General features: G+C 41.6%; 1 protein-coding gene across 4 annotated transcripts in view; it reads right to left on the bottom strand.

Moving 5' to 3' along the window:
- CAMTA1 (calmodulin binding transcription activator 1) overlaps positions 1-16,908 on the bottom strand; it is an 846,562-nt gene extending 829,654 nt beyond the window's left edge. For 3 of the 4 annotated variants that reach the window (XR_010024168.1, XR_010024169.1, XM_063103686.1), the window contains exon 1: positions 16,778-16,905. Coding sequence is in view for 2 of the 4 variants with exons in the window: in XM_063103686.1 (XP_062959756.1) it covers positions 16,778-16,822 (45 nt within the window). In the remaining 2 variants the exon portion in view is untranslated. Of the gene's footprint in view, positions 1-16,777 lie in introns of all 4 variants that reach the window. The other variant, XM_063103685.1, reaches the window with a different exon arrangement.
- Positions 16,909-17,744: the final 836 nt, after the last annotated feature.

Genomic DNA, 17,744 nt, shown 5'->3' with positions numbered 1-17,744 from the left:
TATATAGATAAGTTTAAAAAATGATAAGTAAAAAGCTCAGAAAGATTAAATTACTTGCTCAGTCACCAGGCACTTAAGGAGTGGAGTAAAGACCAGAGCCAAGACTTCAAATACTCTTTCCCAAAAGTCATAAACAGCTAGAACATAACCAGAGTATCTTCACACATGTGACTAACCAGTTCATCCAGTTATCTGGAACTTCTTTCCCTAATTCTTCCCTCAATTAACTCCCATTTTCCTCCAGAACTCTGCTCAGGAAGCCTCCCCCAACCTCGCAGATTAGTCAAATTCCTTTGATGCATTGCACTCCCCTTCATAGCACTGCATCTCAGTTGTAATTTCATATGGCAACTTGATTAACATCAGTCTCCCCTGTCAGCTCCATCAGGATAGGAAATGGGTCTGTTCATCCCTGTGCCTGGCACAGACAAGCACTTCATTATTATTTGTTGAATAAATAAACTGACTTGAAGATATAACAATAACTGATTTTCACATGGCCTCTACAGGAGTACCAGATCCTAAGATATCTTCTGATGACTCCAGTAATAATAAAAATAATTATATAAATTTCAATGTTACAATTTTACTGTAACATTCTACTCTTTGGTAATTAAATAATTAAATAACTAAATAACTAAATTAAATAGTCATATATGTAATCTGCTAATTCTCTATTAACCAGAACGTGTGTTAACCAGAATAACACATTTTTTCTAAACATGCAAGGCATCAGCAATCTTTCACATCCAAAGAACACATACTACAAGAAGTCAGCCTACAGGCAATATGGAATAGCTATTTGCACTCTTGGAACCTAAAAAGTCCAATTTCAGCCTAACAGTGAATTACAGTATTTCACCAAGGCAGCCTACTATATTAATAAATTATAACAACAGTATGTTTTTAAGGCAAGATGCTTGGGTGCTCGAGTTAGACAGGAGTTCCTAAGCATTCAGCAGATATAAAAAATGATTTAAACTCCCCAAATAGCCCTACAGATTTAACATAATCCCTACTGATATTCCAGCTGCCATTTTTGTAGAGGCTGACAAGCTAATATTCACATGGAAAGGCAAAAAACCTAGAAGAGCCAAAACAATCTTGAAAAAGAAGAAGAGTTGGAGGACTGACAGTTCCATATTTCAAAACTTACTACAAAGCTACAGTAATCAAGACAGTGTGGTACTTGCATAAGTATATAACAGACATATAGATCAAAAGATCAATGGAATAGAATCAAGACTCCAAAAATAAAACCACATACTTACAGTCAATTGATTTTCAGGGTGCCAAAACACTTTACTGACGTAAAAACGGTCTTTTCAACAAGTGGTGCTGGTACAATTGGATATCCACATGCAAAAGAGTGGAGTTGGACCCCTACCTCACACCATATACAAAAATTAACTCAAAATGAATCAGAGACCTAAATGTAAGAGCTAAAACTATAAAACTCTTACAAGAAAACGGGCGTAAATCTTCATGACCCTGGATTAGACAAGTCTCTTAATTGTGATACCAAAAGCAAAAGCAACAAAAGAAAAAAACAGATAAATGGTACTTATTCAAGTTTAAAACCTCTGTGCTTCAAAGGACACTATCAAGAAAGTGAAAAGACAACCCACAGAATGGGAGAAAATACTTGCAAATCATATACCTGATAGATATAAAGAACTCCAACTTAATAGCAAAAAAGCAATTGACTCAATTCAAAAATGGGAGAGGACTTGAACAGACATTTCTCCAAAGCAGACATACAAATGGCCAATAAGCACATAAACAGATGCTCGACATCATTAATCATTAGGGAAATAAAATCAAAACCACAATGAGACACCACTTCCCATTCACAAGAATGGCCATAATAAAAAGATGGACAACAACAAGTGTTGGCAAGGATGTGGAGAAATTGGAACCCTCATACATCGCTGGCAGGAATGTAATTTGATACAGCCACTTTGGAAAAGTTTGGCAGTTCCTCAAAACATTACACACAGAGTTGGCATATGACAACTTCTAAGTATCCACTTCTAAGTATCTTAACCAAAAGAACTGAAAACATATCTCGACACAAAAACTTGTACACAAATGTTCATAACAGCATTTTTCATAATAGGCAAAAAGTGAAATAACTCAAATGCCATCAACCTGGTGAGTGGATAAACAAAATGCAGCATATACATACAATAAAGTATCATTCGGCCATAAAAGGAATGAAGTAAAGATACATGTCACAACATGGATGAACCTTGAAAACTATGCTGTGGGAAATAAGCCTGTTATCAAAAGGGCAAATACTATGATTCCATTTATATGAAATGTCCAGAATAGGCAAATCCATAAAGACAGAAAGTAGACCAGTAAATTGACTAAGGCTGGGGGGAGGGAGGTATGGCCTGTGACTGCTAATGAAAACAGGTTTTCTTTTTGGAGTTATGAAAATGTTGTGGAATTAGTGGTAATAGTTGCACAACCATGTAAATATACTAAACCACTTAATTGTATATTTTAAAAAAGGTAAATTTTGTGGTATATGAACTATATCTTAATAAAGCTGTTATTAAAAAAAGAAACCAAATCCATTTAATTACTGAAACAACTTTGATGGTTACATTTCTCTAAACCTTACATACTTTCCTCTTTTGTTAAGCAGAACACACCAAGTATTGCTTTTCTGAATATACTCAAGGTCATTACTATGAAATATCAATTACTAAACAGCTAACAATTCAGAGAATTCAATAGCGTGCAGGCTATTAGCCTTTTACACAGTACCTCCAACTACTGTTTGTTCATAGTCTTCCACCTGTCTTCTATAAATTTGTTTCCTCCTCCTAACCATAAGAAATCAAGAGAAACAAGAGATTACAGCCAAGCAGGATATACGAAGGAAAAGCCAAATGACTGTGCATATAGGTGGCCACATATACTTAAACAAAGACTGTTTTCTGTTTTTTTCCCCCATACCCACTCTGAAGGCAATGTCTCCCTTTCTTACTAAGAATGCACATCTCCAACCTTTTAAGTTTACTGGTCCACAAGGTGAAAAATACATGAACCGTGGAAGACCTCAGATGATACTGATATCCCCCAAACTGCTTGACTCTACCTGAGAACCCCCATAGGGCAAAGACTGTACCAACTATCGTATTCCAGGGTGTCTGTCCTGCCTCATCACCACTAAAAGCACAAGCTTGGGGACACTTACTAAACCACTGCTGACTTATTCCACACAGACCCAGGCTGACGCTTGGCCTCCTATCAGTAGTTACAGTGAACATTTATCTGCAAAAAGTTTAATCGCTATAGCAACTGCACATAAGAAACCCAAGTAGGAGTCCATATCCTTTCTTTTACACTGTTTGATGGAGAAAGTTTGAGTTCCAGGACACCCTGCTACATACAGTCCCCTTCCCACACAATCTCCTCTCACTCAGCCCCTCTAAATGATCAGCAGCCCACTGGATCCTAACCAACCTTCCTCCATGTTCGACTGGAATGGGGTGAACATCCTGGCCTATGGAAATGATGCAACTGGCTGAGAGGAGTCAGTCTGACTCTCTGTCTTAAGTACTTTCATACTGAGCCATGGAGATGAGAGTCAGATGAAGAGCACTGGAACTAGGGACAGGACATGCAAAAGCCATGACTGGGGCCCACAGCCACCACAACTGCACGCAACTTAAGCAAGGAAGCTACATGTGAGTGGAGGAAGCCCATCTGCAAGGAGGAACAGAAGGGAGGAGACACAGGAAACAGCAGTGCCCAGGGGTCTCCAGCGAGGACGGCTCCTCCAGACTCTCCAGGTCCAGTGCCCAGACTGTTCAGTTGCACTCCCAGTGCTATCCTGAGAGGCTGGGATTACTTCCGCTTGTTTTACATTGGCCCGCCTTCACCTTGTCTAACCTGAGTGGCTTGTGATCCTTGCAATCAAAACTGCTCTAATTTAAACTAGTGCCTGCTTACCTGCCCTAACATCAATCCCAAACATCCTGTATATCCTCGTGTCCACTAAGAAACTTCAGACTTTTCTGTATGAGCCAGCTGATTCTCTTTACAAATATAAATACTGCAAATAGTAAAACCTCACCTAAAAAGCACTTTCTATATAAATGAACCTCAGGGCCTAATAACCATCATTTATTTATTTATTTTCTGAGTGTGTGATTTTGACAATTAATTTAAGGTACAACTTCCCACCTTGGGGTAATGAAAACACTGCCATTTATTTACTGTTAGGACCTTAAAACTACTTTTCTCATTAGGCTTCAAATCCATTTGGAGATTTTATTTTTTATCATGATGAAATATACATAACGTAAAATTTGCCATTTTAACCTTTTTTGAGTATACAAGTTAGTGACATTAAGTGTATTCACACTGTTGTGCACCATCACCACTAAACATCGTTTATTTTTTAAAACATTCTGAAAATCAAAACTTTTTCATTTTCATTAAACAAACAGTTCTGTCTATGCTCAAACGACAAGGGCAAGGAAGCTTGTCAGAGGCGGTACTGTGGTAAGATGGTAATGAAGGTAGCAAAGAGCATCCGCAACAACTTGGAGCAGCCCCAGAGCAGCTAAATCCATCCTCAGTTCCTTCAGACATGGCCACAGAGGCAAAAGGGACTAAAAATACTTGGAGAGGACAGATAAAAGCTGTCAAGGATATTCAACCCAGTTAGAGAGGTCGCCACTATTACCATAGCTGCATCAGAAGACCCTCATACAAGCAGCAGTGGGTCATATTTGGAATAATCAGATTCAGTACAGAAGGACTGATGTGCCTTCCCTCCCAGAATGCCTGTAATAAATTTCTGGGCCTTGAATTTGGTCAAGTAATCTATGATCAGTTTCTGGAGGACCCCTAGGAAGAAAGACAAGCACTTCAAAAATGTGGAGTACCACTCACCACCTTTCTACTTGTTATAGCTTTCTTTTTAGCACAACAGCTTCTATCAATAAAACTAAATGAGGAAGAAACCTCCATCAAAGCTTTGTCAAAGTAAATGATTCCACCATCATATTCCATAATGGCAGAGATGGAAAAGATAAGTCAGGAAATGTTTACAAGAACACCAAGAACTTTAACTTGCCCCTCGGTATCTTCAAATATGAAAGAAACTTTCATAAAATAAATTATGTTCAAGGCCTATCCAAATACCAGGCCTATAGTAGCCCAGGGAGTATGTCCAAGCAAAGATCCTGTATGATCAATTATAGTGGACCCACAGTAACTCCCCAATCCACATGAGTTTCTTAATAGGAAGAGTCTTTATTTACTGAATTACTGGCAATCGATATGTTTAAATAACAGTTATATTAATCAACTCCAGAAAATACAACTAAATGAATATAAATATTACCTTGAACACAAAAAAGTCTGAGGTTAGCAGATACTTTAATATCTGTAATCATATATTATTTGTCTATTTTCCAAAACTATGAACCATCATCCATATCTGAACAAAGACCTTAAGTGTGTCACATGTAATAACAAAGAAGTCTGAACATTTTTGTCTTATGCATCATCTTTAATAATCTTTACAATTTTTTATATTTTTTAAAGTAAATACTTGCAATGCGTTAGACAGACCTAAAAATGAAGCTCTCTATGTATACCAGATAAGGAGGCACCTCGGTGACTGTAATTCTCCTACATGGCTTGACACAACATATTAATCCTTGACCTGGAGCAAGTACCCCAAGAGGAAAAAAATACACTTATACAGAATAGCTGAATACCAGCAAAGCAAGCCATGAAGTAAAATTCCATATATCCAACTTCATTTTCTTATAATTATAAGACAGAAGGAGAAGAAACTTTAGAGGTCATTACTAGGACAATCCTTTAACCAATCCATGAATCCCCTCAAAATTATTACCAACTAACTCATTATATGAGAGCTGAGGGCTGCGTAAAACAAGATGAGAAGCCATGCCAGAATCAACAGTGATAAATGGAGAAATACTATCTGGTAAGGAAGAGGAGGTGTGGAGGCCAAGGAGAGAGGCTCCCAGCTCCTGGACCCCATAACTGGTATACAAAAACAGCAGACAATACCTTTTAGGTGAGGTCCTTGGTCCTGTTCACCAGTGTTCCTGGTTACTGAAAGAAAAAAGTACTAGCTGGGAATCAAAGTAGGCTTGTTATAAAAGCCCTCTCGGAAACCTAAAGCTTTCATGGTCAGAGGACCAAGGTATCACTGTTTAGTTCAGGATGAGACAAAACTGACAATACAGGGGGCTGGCCAGTTAGGTGAGTTGGTTAGAACACGGTGTTCTAACACCAAGGTCAAGGGTTCAGATCCCCACACCGGCTAGCTGCCAAAAAAAAAAAATTGATAATGCTGATGCTTCAGCCAGTCTTTCAAACATTTTAAAATCTAATAATCACAGCCCACAACTTTACGTAAGTCTTACAGTGATAAACAGCTTTGAAAATTAGGAAGTTTTTACAGGGAGTTTCTACGATTAAATATTCCTTTCTTCAATATTACTAATAGATTCCTTTCTAGAAATCATATTTAAATAATATAAAAACTAGCTCTTGGAGAAAATAATTAATGTCATTTTAGTCATCTTCAAATGCTTCTTCATGGTCTACCTGCTTTTACTTTCTTTTTCTTAGAACATATACTTAAAGAAGAAAGCTACCTAACAGACCACTCATCTCTGTTACCCATCAGACAACTCAGTTCAACCTAAAGGAACACAAAGCTCTAGTTTCATTTAAGGATGGGAGGAGACGGTACCTTTGAGTTGTCCTGAGGTTTAAGAAGTCATCTCAAGAATAAACTGGGTATCAATCAAAATGGTTGCAGCTTGAATCATCTACTCTAACCATAAATTATAACTGAGCAAAAATGATGATTACTAAACATTTCATTTCTAAATGTTCCTTGACAATTAAATATCCAGAAAGTCAGCAAACCCTCAAGAAAGCAGAGAAAATGAACTTCTTTTACAGCTCACCATTCATCAATTATAGGAGGCTTGAAAGATGCCATAAGCCAGTGGCTCAACCTCAAACTTGGCCCTGCAGAGGCAAACTCCAAATAAGATTTCTTCAAGAACTACACTCACACAGTACTAAATTACAAGCAGTGACCTCCCTGGAGGAGAAACGGGAGTCAACAGCTACATGAGTGTACAATCTAGGGGAAAAGGAATCTAACTCCAACACAAGAAATGCTCTGCTAGCTTCAAAATAATAGTATTATATTAAAAATATAAGTATCAAGCAATAAAGTTATTTAAAATATTTCGAGAGAACCAGAATGCTCAAAAAACCCAAATTTATTCCAAAAGTAATTTCAATAGAACATAAGTTAATCTCTACACCTAACCTCTTTGAAATAAAGTAGAATCCTCCTATTTAGCCAAATTATAGAAGAAATACTACTTTATAACAAAGGAGTTAGAGTAGAGCACTCTGAACTGCCCGTGAAAACAAAAATGTTGTCTCAATATGTTCACAACACAGTTCAATCCACAAAATCATGAGATAAACTGACTCATTTTAGATTTCAATCAGTTTGGCCAGAAACTTTATCCAAACTGCACTGATGCAAATCAGCATGAGCAATTGAAATAACTCCAGTATCTTATCTTTTATTTTTTACCTTTTATCATTGATTTATGGGCTGACTGACGGTAAACTGATCTGTGCATGTGCCAGAAGTCAGCTCAGGAATGCAAAACAAGAAAAGAGGTTTAGAAGAATCAAATTCATGAATGAAAGTGCTGATGTCATAGTTCAGCTCCCAGTAGAGCTTAGAGTAAGTAGTATGTGAAGAAACAGAGCATCTTCGGGGATGGTAAATCACCAAAGTCACTTAGTAAAGGAGATAAAAGAAAAAGTCCTTCCTTGCTCCAAATGGGAGGAAGGGAGAAGGGGAACAGAACTGTTTTAACCTTTTCCCAAGACCAAGACCAAAAATGAAAAATATACAATGTATATGGCACAAACAAGCATAAACCACAGAACTGTTTCATATTATTAATGTTAGAAGTAATATTTTTTAAAGATATTGTTAGTTGTGTCTCTAAATAAACAGGACATAGTCTCTATCCTAACCTTAAATCTTTCTCACCTCATGGCATATCATACAAAAAAGAGCGCATAATAAAGCTAGATGAGTTTCATTTCTCAATTGAAAACTACCTGGCACTGCCATACCACACTTGATTTTAAGTAATTCTGAATATAATGGGGTGGAACTCAGTGACCAGGGGCAAGCTACTGGAATTTTTATGTGATGGAGAAAAAAAAAAATGCTTTTATCTAATGATGTAATATAAACGAATAAAAAAGATTGTAAAAATTTGATTTACTTAGAACTATTAAAAGCAGCTAGTGGTAAGGACTGTTCAGATTTTTCATCTCTTGGCAGAACTGAAAATACAACTAGTAAAACAAACTTCTGTAAAGTTTAAACACAATTTGCTAAAATCCTTTTATTCAGGACACTTAAATAACTGATTCCTAGATTCCTAATGTTCCCCAGGAAATTTAAGATTATTACATTCTTAGAAAAAACAGCGACCCTCAGATCCTTGGTAACCTCTCCAAAGCACAAAACTACAAGGATGTTCTCTTCTTTACTGTTCACATGGCTTAAAATAGCCATTCACCCAAAATGGATTTTTTCAAATTTAAGCAAGAAACAATTCTGCCAATAAACATTTTAAAAAGAAGATCTTATTAAGTTAAAATGCAAACATGCCAGTTTTATCTGTAAATCTAAAATGTTGAGAGAGATCGTCTCACATTTCCACCACAAATATCACTGATAGAACATCACTACCCCCTTGTGGATTCGCAATAAAAAATCCTTATCTTGAATCTTCACTCTTTAAATGTTTCATTCTGCTGAACTTCCATCAAAGTTTACATTTTCTTCACTGAGAAGGGTTATTTTATTTCAATTACTTTTTAAAAAGAGAAAAAACACAACATTTTAAAATAACCAATCCCATCAGTTTGTCTTCCAAACATCCCCATTTTGGGCAGCATTCTTTATACAATATGTATGAGATGTGTCGATTTCAAAATGGTAACCATATTGACATTCCGTTTTTCTTAGTATATCTGAATTTATACATCCGATCATCACTTTGAGATTACTTTTAATCATAAATGGGTAATTTTTTCACTATAGCATGTTTTTTCTTTCTATTTGATAATTTCACACTTTGTACCAATTTCTTATTATCACTTCTAAATGGTTTGATATTCAAGTGCCCAGAAAACCAATACAGCACATACATCCTCAGAAATGACTTTTCAGAAAAGGATTAAAAACCAAATCTAAGTTTTAAAAAGATCAATTCTTGACTGTATTGATATACTTCAGAAATGACTCATGGCAATCTAAATCAACCCTAACGAAGGGGGGAACAATACATGTTTTTCAAAACTGGAAAGAACAGCTTTCTTTTCGCTTTTTTGTTTAATTGAAAGAATACCTCTGGTTGTATCTGCATATCATTCTAACATACAGATACATCTTGTTGAATGTACACTGTAAAAAAAAAGATTAAATAGACTTAAATATCTGGTCTATCCTTGTTACAGACACTAGTTTTAGCTGAAAGTATAAATCACTGCTGCAATAATGTACAGGCTACATAGAGAACATCAAAGACATGACTGGCTGCACTGCTCTTACTGGAAGGTAGTGCTCCATTCTGTCACAGATGTTGAACACACAAGTAGAGATATAGTAATCTACTATTGCCAGTATTAATTCCAATGGTTGGGTGAGAATAAGGGGGAGAAAATCTACTTTGCAAGTGTTTTTAAGTGACAGAATACACAACCTTACCTGTGGTAAGTGACAAGGAAAAATGGAAGAGGTACTGCATGGTCTGTTGAATGACTGCATGCTGTAAGTCCCATATGGCTTTTCACATGTCAACCCCATTAAGACCATATATCCAAAAAGTACAAGTTTTATGCACCTGTCCAAAGCTAGCAAATGAACTGTACAGCAGAAGCAATCAAAGGTGGCCTTCCTCATGATGTTTTGCTTTTGGAGGAATTTTGTTGTTAATGGTTGTTGTTTTTGGATTTGGGGGGAGGAGGGGAAGAGAACATGTAGGGAGGTATTTAAATGGAATGAGGAAGTGAGGTTAGAGATGACAGTAATACCACTTAATTTGTCTCCAGGCATGAACATATTCAAAGCTGTTAAGAACTCAGTCCCAAACATTTCTTTCAAGGCATGTCACTTTGTGTACATGTAACTACAGAAACTATACTGCAGAGAGGACAGTGATGAATACAGCCCCAAACTAGCACATCTCCCTCAAAGTTACCTCTGCTAATAATACTAGAAAGGAATATGTTACATGACTTGGCCTGGCTAAATGTGAAGAAAAAAGTTACTGCACTTTCCTAATAAGCCAACAACTCATGTACAAAAGGACATGCAACCATGTCAAGAATGAGCAAAACATTGGGGTGAATGTGGAAGAACCACTAAAAAAAATCTCTGGTCCTTCCCTCTTATGCTATGTCAGTCAGTTAAAAGTAAATGAACACTCATCTAAAATAAAGAGTGAAAGGGGAAGTAATGTGGCTGACACTTGGCCTCTTTTTGCAGTGGGGTCCGTAGTATTTCTTTTTAAGTCCAGGGTAATGAGTTTAAAAAAAAAAAAAATGCTCAGGAACCATTACCAATCTTTACACAAGGAGGCCCACGACCTTCTACAAGCAATGGCATTCAAAGCAGAAAGATGCAATCCAACCTTAGCAATATACAGCCAGCATACTGATGGCAAAAAAAAAAACAACCACCCTTTACTATGTCCCACCATAAGAAAAATCAGGGACTGCTGCCCACTGTCAATATTTACAGAGAAACACTTTCCTTACAAATACCCAACAAATATCATTGGATGGCAGACCATCTAGCTATATTTTTACAAGTCACTCTTTCTAAAGACAGAATGGTAACACAGCTTAATCACAAGACTGATGTACGCGACATCTACGTGTAGAACAAAATAAAAGGATCTGATGGTGTCTGATCAACCTACATTCTGAATCTAATTAGGTATGCAAAAAACAATTAAAAAAATAAAAGATTACATACTACAATCTGGAAGATAGAATGAATGACCATACACTCTTCTTCAAGTTATAGGGACAAAGGGTAGAGCAGGAATACTTCTCACTCTCACCCTCGAACACAGCAAAGACTAATGACAGTGCTACAACAGGCAAAGGAACATGAGGAGAGGACCCCACACTGCCTTATGAAATAGTATACTTGCTGGCTGTGCCCAAAGAAATTTACTGTTATCAAGCCAAAGAGTAAGAAAGAAGCTGGCTAAATGCTGCAAAAACAAATTTCCAAAATCCTACATGGGGAGGCCCAGAAGCCTGAACGACCCAGTGTTTCACCCCGGAACATTATCTAGTTACAAATACTACCATCACCTCTTGCCTTGAGGCTTAAATCTCATTCTATCTACCCATCCTTAGGGAAATAAGAAGTAACAAATGCCTTGTGCTACAAGACAAAAGGGATGGTAGGCATCCCCTTTTTACTAAAAGACAGAAGGGCTACAAGAACAGTAGATCTACAAATACTTTTTTATAATGATGACAACGAGGGCAAAAGGAAACACTGAAGAAAAGAAAGAGAGGTAGGATCTAAGTCATCTAGAACATGAAAAAGGGCATGATAAGTGATTCTAGAAGATACGGAACATTTTAGAAAATGATGTGTATAATGGAAATGCAAAAGAAACACACATCAACAAAAAAAATAGTCTGTCACCTATTCACATGAACAAAGGACACTGACAAATCACATACTACAACAATCCTACACAAGAGTTTTCACAAGAGTGAAATACTAGCAAAATTGGTTTCTATACACATTGCAGCAAATCTGATTTAATAGAGGAGGGAGGAAAAGTGCATTTCAAATTAATTTCTATTATTATCATCATCATTACTTATACCTAACATGCACCCAAAAAGAATTTGAGGCCATTTACCAAAAAAAAATAATAATAAAAATAACAGTACCATTAAAAAGAATAACGAGTATAATTACAATGTGTCAATTTTAAAAGTTTTTTAAAAGCATAAAGAATTAAAAGTCACGTAATAAACAAAAACAGTGATAATTACATCGTACATCTAGCCTAAGAATGGTCACCAAAATTAGGCATTAATAACATTTCCTGGTGGTGAAAATGTAACAACAGCTCATATAGTTCTTACTATCTGATATGAACCACACCAGTTAATCAGAAGAGAAAAATATTTTTCTACCACTTCCTTATATAAAGGATGCACTTGATTTTACGTTCTATACAATATCTAGTGTAATGCTGCTGTTCAAATGTTAAATTAGCATTCTATCCAATCACATATCTAAATGAGTTAAAAGTTATGCATACGCAATTAGAATAGGCATTTTCTTCTTTCTACACGCAGTCTGGGGGAGAGCTGTTAAAGGCCTCTCCCATTCCACCCTCTACCCTCTTCACCACCCCCACTCCTACAGGGAGGTGGGGAAAAGACTCAATAGGATAGTACACTATTAAGAGTATATTTTTGTAAGATTACAATCCAAAAATTAAAATTCAGAAAAAATTTCCTTACACAACTATATAAAAGACAAGCACAAGATACACTGAAATATCCTTCATACTAAAAGGCTAGAAAGATACAATATGGTCTCGAGCAAAGTCACATAACCTCCACAGGTCCTTGCTCACAAAAGCAGCTCAGTAAAGGTCTGAATGAATGATTTCAATAATGAGAGTATGGATATAATATCCTGAAAAGGTCCCATAAAAGAGGCAATTGGCACAACTATGAAGGGAAAGGAAGAGAACATGAAAATCACCTTCTACTGCTTTTTCCATATCGAAGTCAGAAAGAAGTACAACTGCACACACAAAGGTATTTCCCCGAACTTTAAGAAATGGGAAACGAAGAATGGCCCAAAGTAACGTAAATAGTGCGAAAAAATGTACAGCCACAAGATGGGCTACCTCAAAATCAGTCAGAAAGAATTAAAATCCCACTAGGACACATGGGCTGACACCTAGCATAAATAGGAAACTAAAGAAATGCTGCCTGACTCTAAAGAACAAGCTATTTTAGAGGGAAAGCCTAAAACCACCACGGCCTAAAAACCAAGAAAGTAGAAAAATGTATCTGACCAAGGTGCATATATATGTCTCAAAGAGCAAGTAAGAGCAATACTACTCTTTTGAAAAGGAAAAGCTGACCCAATCTGACCTTGAATAGAGGTTGCAGTGTATATTCAACATCTTGAATCCACTGAGTAAGATGGAGAAACCCAATATTTCCCAGAAGCAGAATAACTAAAGTCTTCAATAAGACAAGGGAAGAAGAGGTCACCCAACCTTGTCCAAAACACTGGAGGACAAAAGGTAAATGGTAGGAAAGAGTAATATTCTAACAAAAAGATGTAAATAAGAAAAGTAGTTAAGAGAACCTGTCTACCCTGCCTAACTGCAAAAGAGTACCTTGCGCTAAAGGAGTAAGAAAAAAAAGCTGATTGCCAATCACCTACAGAGTCTGGTGACAAAAAAAAGCACCACCATATCAAACTCAAGGAAGAGGGCCTAACTTTAGACCACAATCTCAAATGTGCTCCTCTGACTGACCTTTACCACTTTCCTTCCACTGCCCCTTGCATGGAGGACCCTACTTAGGGAAAATTCCAAAAGACAGTGGCATGGAGAAGAGCAAAGAACCACCACTGGAAATGAGATGACTCTACTGGGTCTATGCCACCATACACAGCAGGTATTCAACTCTTGATTTTTCTAAGGCTCTCTAATACTACCCCCTAAAAATACAGAATTCCATCAAGCTGATTACAGATACAGACTAAAAACAGCATAAAAATTGAAAGAAATCAAAAAAAGAAAATGAGTTCAAAGGCTCTACTTTCTGGCAATGGATGTTATGCCCAGTGGACGACTCAGTATTAACTGCAAGACAAAGTCCAGGAGTCAAAGCCCAATACTGACCAAACCTCCAGAAGACCATATCTCTTTACTCAGTAAATCAAGATGGAGAGAGCCTCCTTACTAGAAAACTGCCCACAGGCCCAAATGCCCAGAGCACAACAGAGTTCGTTGAGGAGGATGAATCTCCACACAGCCTGTCATAAAGACTTCACTGCTGAGTGACAGCAGCTAGCAACTATTCCAAGCTTTTTGAGGGAAGGAGTAAAGGAGACCAAAGAGGCAAAGCTTCCCTAGAGACGACAGGGCTCAAATCATTCTCCCATCCAAGAGAAAAGAACCTGAAGAATAATACTTCCCACCCTTTCATGAAGTGTCAAGGGCCTTTCCAAAGGTACCATTTTCTAATTTCACAACCTTTCTCAATTATTTAAACAGCTAAAATATAACAGGGACATACTTATAGCTATTCGTTCCTAGCTGTCACAGAAAAACATATTCTCACCCATCTCCTAATTTGCCCAAAACACATGAAATCTCTTCCCCCTACACTGCAGCAAGGAAACCAAGACAAGAACTTTTCACCCTATGCAGAATCAAGCAGAGAGTATCACCCCTAAAGGCCTAAGTGTTGGCGCATATCATCAAGCACGCTACACTTCGCATACTCAGGAGCTTGGTGAACATTCAGAATGTCATTCTGCTCATTCAGTATAGAACAAATGACAAGTGAAAGAGTGATAAGAAATGGGCATTTATCAATGATTCTTCTTGTGATTCTTCTAAGCCTGAAGCATTACCAACAACAGTAATGTATCTTAATATTCTTATACATAAAGGTCCCAACATACATTCAAAATGTAGTTACCTAACCCTCCTAAGTTTCTGCATATAAGTAATGGATGTGATTTCATCTATGAATATGTACCTATATGTATGTATATGTAAACAAATGCATATAGCATCATAGTAATTTCTGTTTTGCCAAAAGAGAATCACAACAGCAAAGAAATTCAAATTTCCCCTTTGCCTGAAAGCTACAAGACCCAAAGAAATGTTTGGATCCCATAAGAGACAACACCAGGGCCAAAGGAAGGTTCTAGTACAACAAGGAGCACACGAGCAACCTCTTCACGGATGGCACGGGGGCAACATGTGTGTCTACACTCCCTTTTCTGGTTGGAAAGGCATACAGCTTCTCCCTACTCAGCCAACACGAATACAATTTGAGAAAAAAGTAAGGTAACAGGCTCACTAAACATGGCTGGCTGGAAAACAGAAGCCGTAAAAAAGGATATGAGTTCTCTCGAAAAAGAACTGGGAAGTTTATTTCCAGGGGAGGTTCAAAGACTCTTGAGTGTGGTACATACAAAGTCTGGTTCTTATTGCACAGAAGACAGTAATCAGAACACCGAAAAACAAGGGCACACAACCCTTTTCCCAGTGGGGTAGTGTCAACTGGTGAAGGTTGCCCTCTCCTGTGATGCAAGAGTCAAGTAGAAGCAAAATGTGCCCTTGTTTTCCTCGGACATCGGAGTGGTCACTGTGGCCCCTTTTCACTCAAGGACTAGGCACAGTGGAAGATCTGCTCTACATCCTACAGGGCGCCCACCCTCACCCAGACAAGGAACTCCGAGGAGAGAGAACGTGTCAGGACAGACAGACAAATGGGGAAAGGAGCACTGAATGTCCAGTTTTTTCAATAAGAAAAAAAGGACAACTCAAAGGGTATTCAGGAAATGAGCTCACCCTCACCCAGAAAAGTGTGCGGAGAGTATACATAATCTGGAAGAAGTACCTGCTTTCCTATTTAGAAATGACTTCAGAGCTACACAGGCCCCCACTATCCACCGGGTGAGCAAAGAGGAACACGGGGAGCCCGAGTCCCCTTGTCCTGGCAACAAGGGTCAACAGATAGTGTTCAGAGGCCCCGAAAGACCTCACAGAAGACGAGAGGATCAGACGGACCCTCTGCCAACGCAAGATCGGGGTCACGGAAGGTAAAGGGCAGGGGAGCGTGGCGATCCTCACTTGCCATGGAAACGGAGACCCCACCCTCCCGGCGGCGAGGGGGCAAGGGCAAGGGTAGGCTCGTGGACGCCTGCGAGGGGCGGGGATGCTGCGCAGGCCCCCTTCCCTGCCCGGGAAGCGGAGGGGGAGGGGTCACACGAGGCCCTTCGGCGGAGGGGCGCCCGGCAGGAGGGGGTCCCCCTGGTGGGGAGAAGCGCGGGGACCCCGCCGGCTCTGGGAGGCACCCACGGGGCTGAAGGGGGATGCCGGAGAGTAGTCCGGCCCTGCCCGCCGAGGCTGCGCGCCGGCCGCTGCCGCCCGACGGGGACCGGCCCGGGGCAGTGGGGCGCTGGGCCAGGGGGCCCGCGGCGGATAAACTTTCCGCCCCGCGGCCCCCACCCGGCGCCGGCGCGGGGGTCGCGGGGGCCGCGCCGCGGGCTGGGGAGCGGCGGGGATGCCCGGTCCGGGTGGGGGAGGCGCCGGCCCGCCGCCGGCTCCTCCTCCTCGCTGGGCCCGGCCCCCGCCCCGCGAGCCCCCCGCCCCCTCCGGCCCCAGCCCGCCCCCGGGGGTGGGGTGTGGGGCGCCGCGCTCCGCCGGCCCCGCGAGTCACCTCAGGACTCGGCCGCGCTCCGCCCCCCCCACCCGGCTGGCCCCCTCCCCGGCCGGGGTGCCCGCCCGCCCGCCGCGCCCCCGCGCTCCCGCCCGGCGCCGCCGATGCCCGGGATGTCCGGCGGGGCCGGGTCCCGCCGCCCGCTGCGCCGCCCCCCAGCCCCTCGCGCTCCGGCTCTTACCTTCCGGCTTGTTTTCGGCAGCCATTTCCCCTCCGCGCGCCACATCCTCCTCCTCCTCGCGACCGGGACCCCGAGCGCGCGCCTCGTACCGCCGCCGCCGCCGGCCCAGCCACCCCGCCGCCGCCGCGCACCCGCCCTGGCCCCGCCCCGCGGCCCACGCACAGCGCCCGTTGGGCCGCGCGGCTGCCACTCACCACTCCCGCCGCCAATCGCCCCGCACCAGGGGTCTCACTACTCTCCGGGAGGAGCGTCCTATCCATCTGGCCCATTGGCTAGTCACCACCCAACGGGCTGAAAGGATTGGTCAAGCATCAACGCCCCCTCCCCGCCCACTCCCAGGATAGCCCGCCTTCAAGACCTAAACAAAGCTTTCCAGTGGCCAGAGCCCGGAAGAACTGTCCAATCAGGATGGGGCCGACACGGAATATTTCCTCGAGGCTGAGACGTGGCGTTTTGATTGGGCATCACTGCAGTGTTTCCCAGGCCGTCCAGACCAATCAAAGGGGGTTCCCAGAACTCGGGAGCGGCGGAGGGAAGCCCCGCCTCCGAGCGTGACCGTCATGAGGAAGGCGCTCGCTCATTGGCGCGCTGGGGCTTTTCCCGCGTGCTCCCGGGGCTGAAGGACGTTCCCGGGGAAGCCGCTGCCGGCGCGTGGGGTCCCGGTGGCAGTGGAGGGCGCCCCGGGATCTCCGGGATCCCGCAGCCTGTCGCGGGCCGGCGGGGAGCGGGGCCCGGAGGGCCTCGGCGCTGAGGTCCGCCGGGGAGCCGCGCCCGCGAGCCGGCCGGCCCGGGAGTCCGGGCGTCGCTGCCGGCCGTGGGGGAGGGGCGCGCGCCCCGTCCCCGCCCCGGCGCCCCGCCCCCTCGGCCCCGCGCCGCCGCGTCCCCACGGCCGGCTTGCGCCCGCCTTCCACCTCCCTCCCCGGTGCGCTCTGCTGTCCCCTTTTCCAGCGGCTTAAAATACTGAAAC

The sequence above is a fragment of the Cynocephalus volans genome, chromosome 8 (genome assembly GCF_027409185.1).
Source record: "Cynocephalus volans isolate mCynVol1 chromosome 8, mCynVol1.pri, whole genome shotgun sequence".
In the NCBI taxonomy this organism is placed as follows: domain Eukaryota; kingdom Metazoa; phylum Chordata; class Mammalia; order Dermoptera; family Cynocephalidae; genus Cynocephalus; species Cynocephalus volans.
The sequence above is the reverse complement of the archived record's forward strand: the minus strand, read 5'-3'. Positions and strand labels throughout refer to the sequence as shown.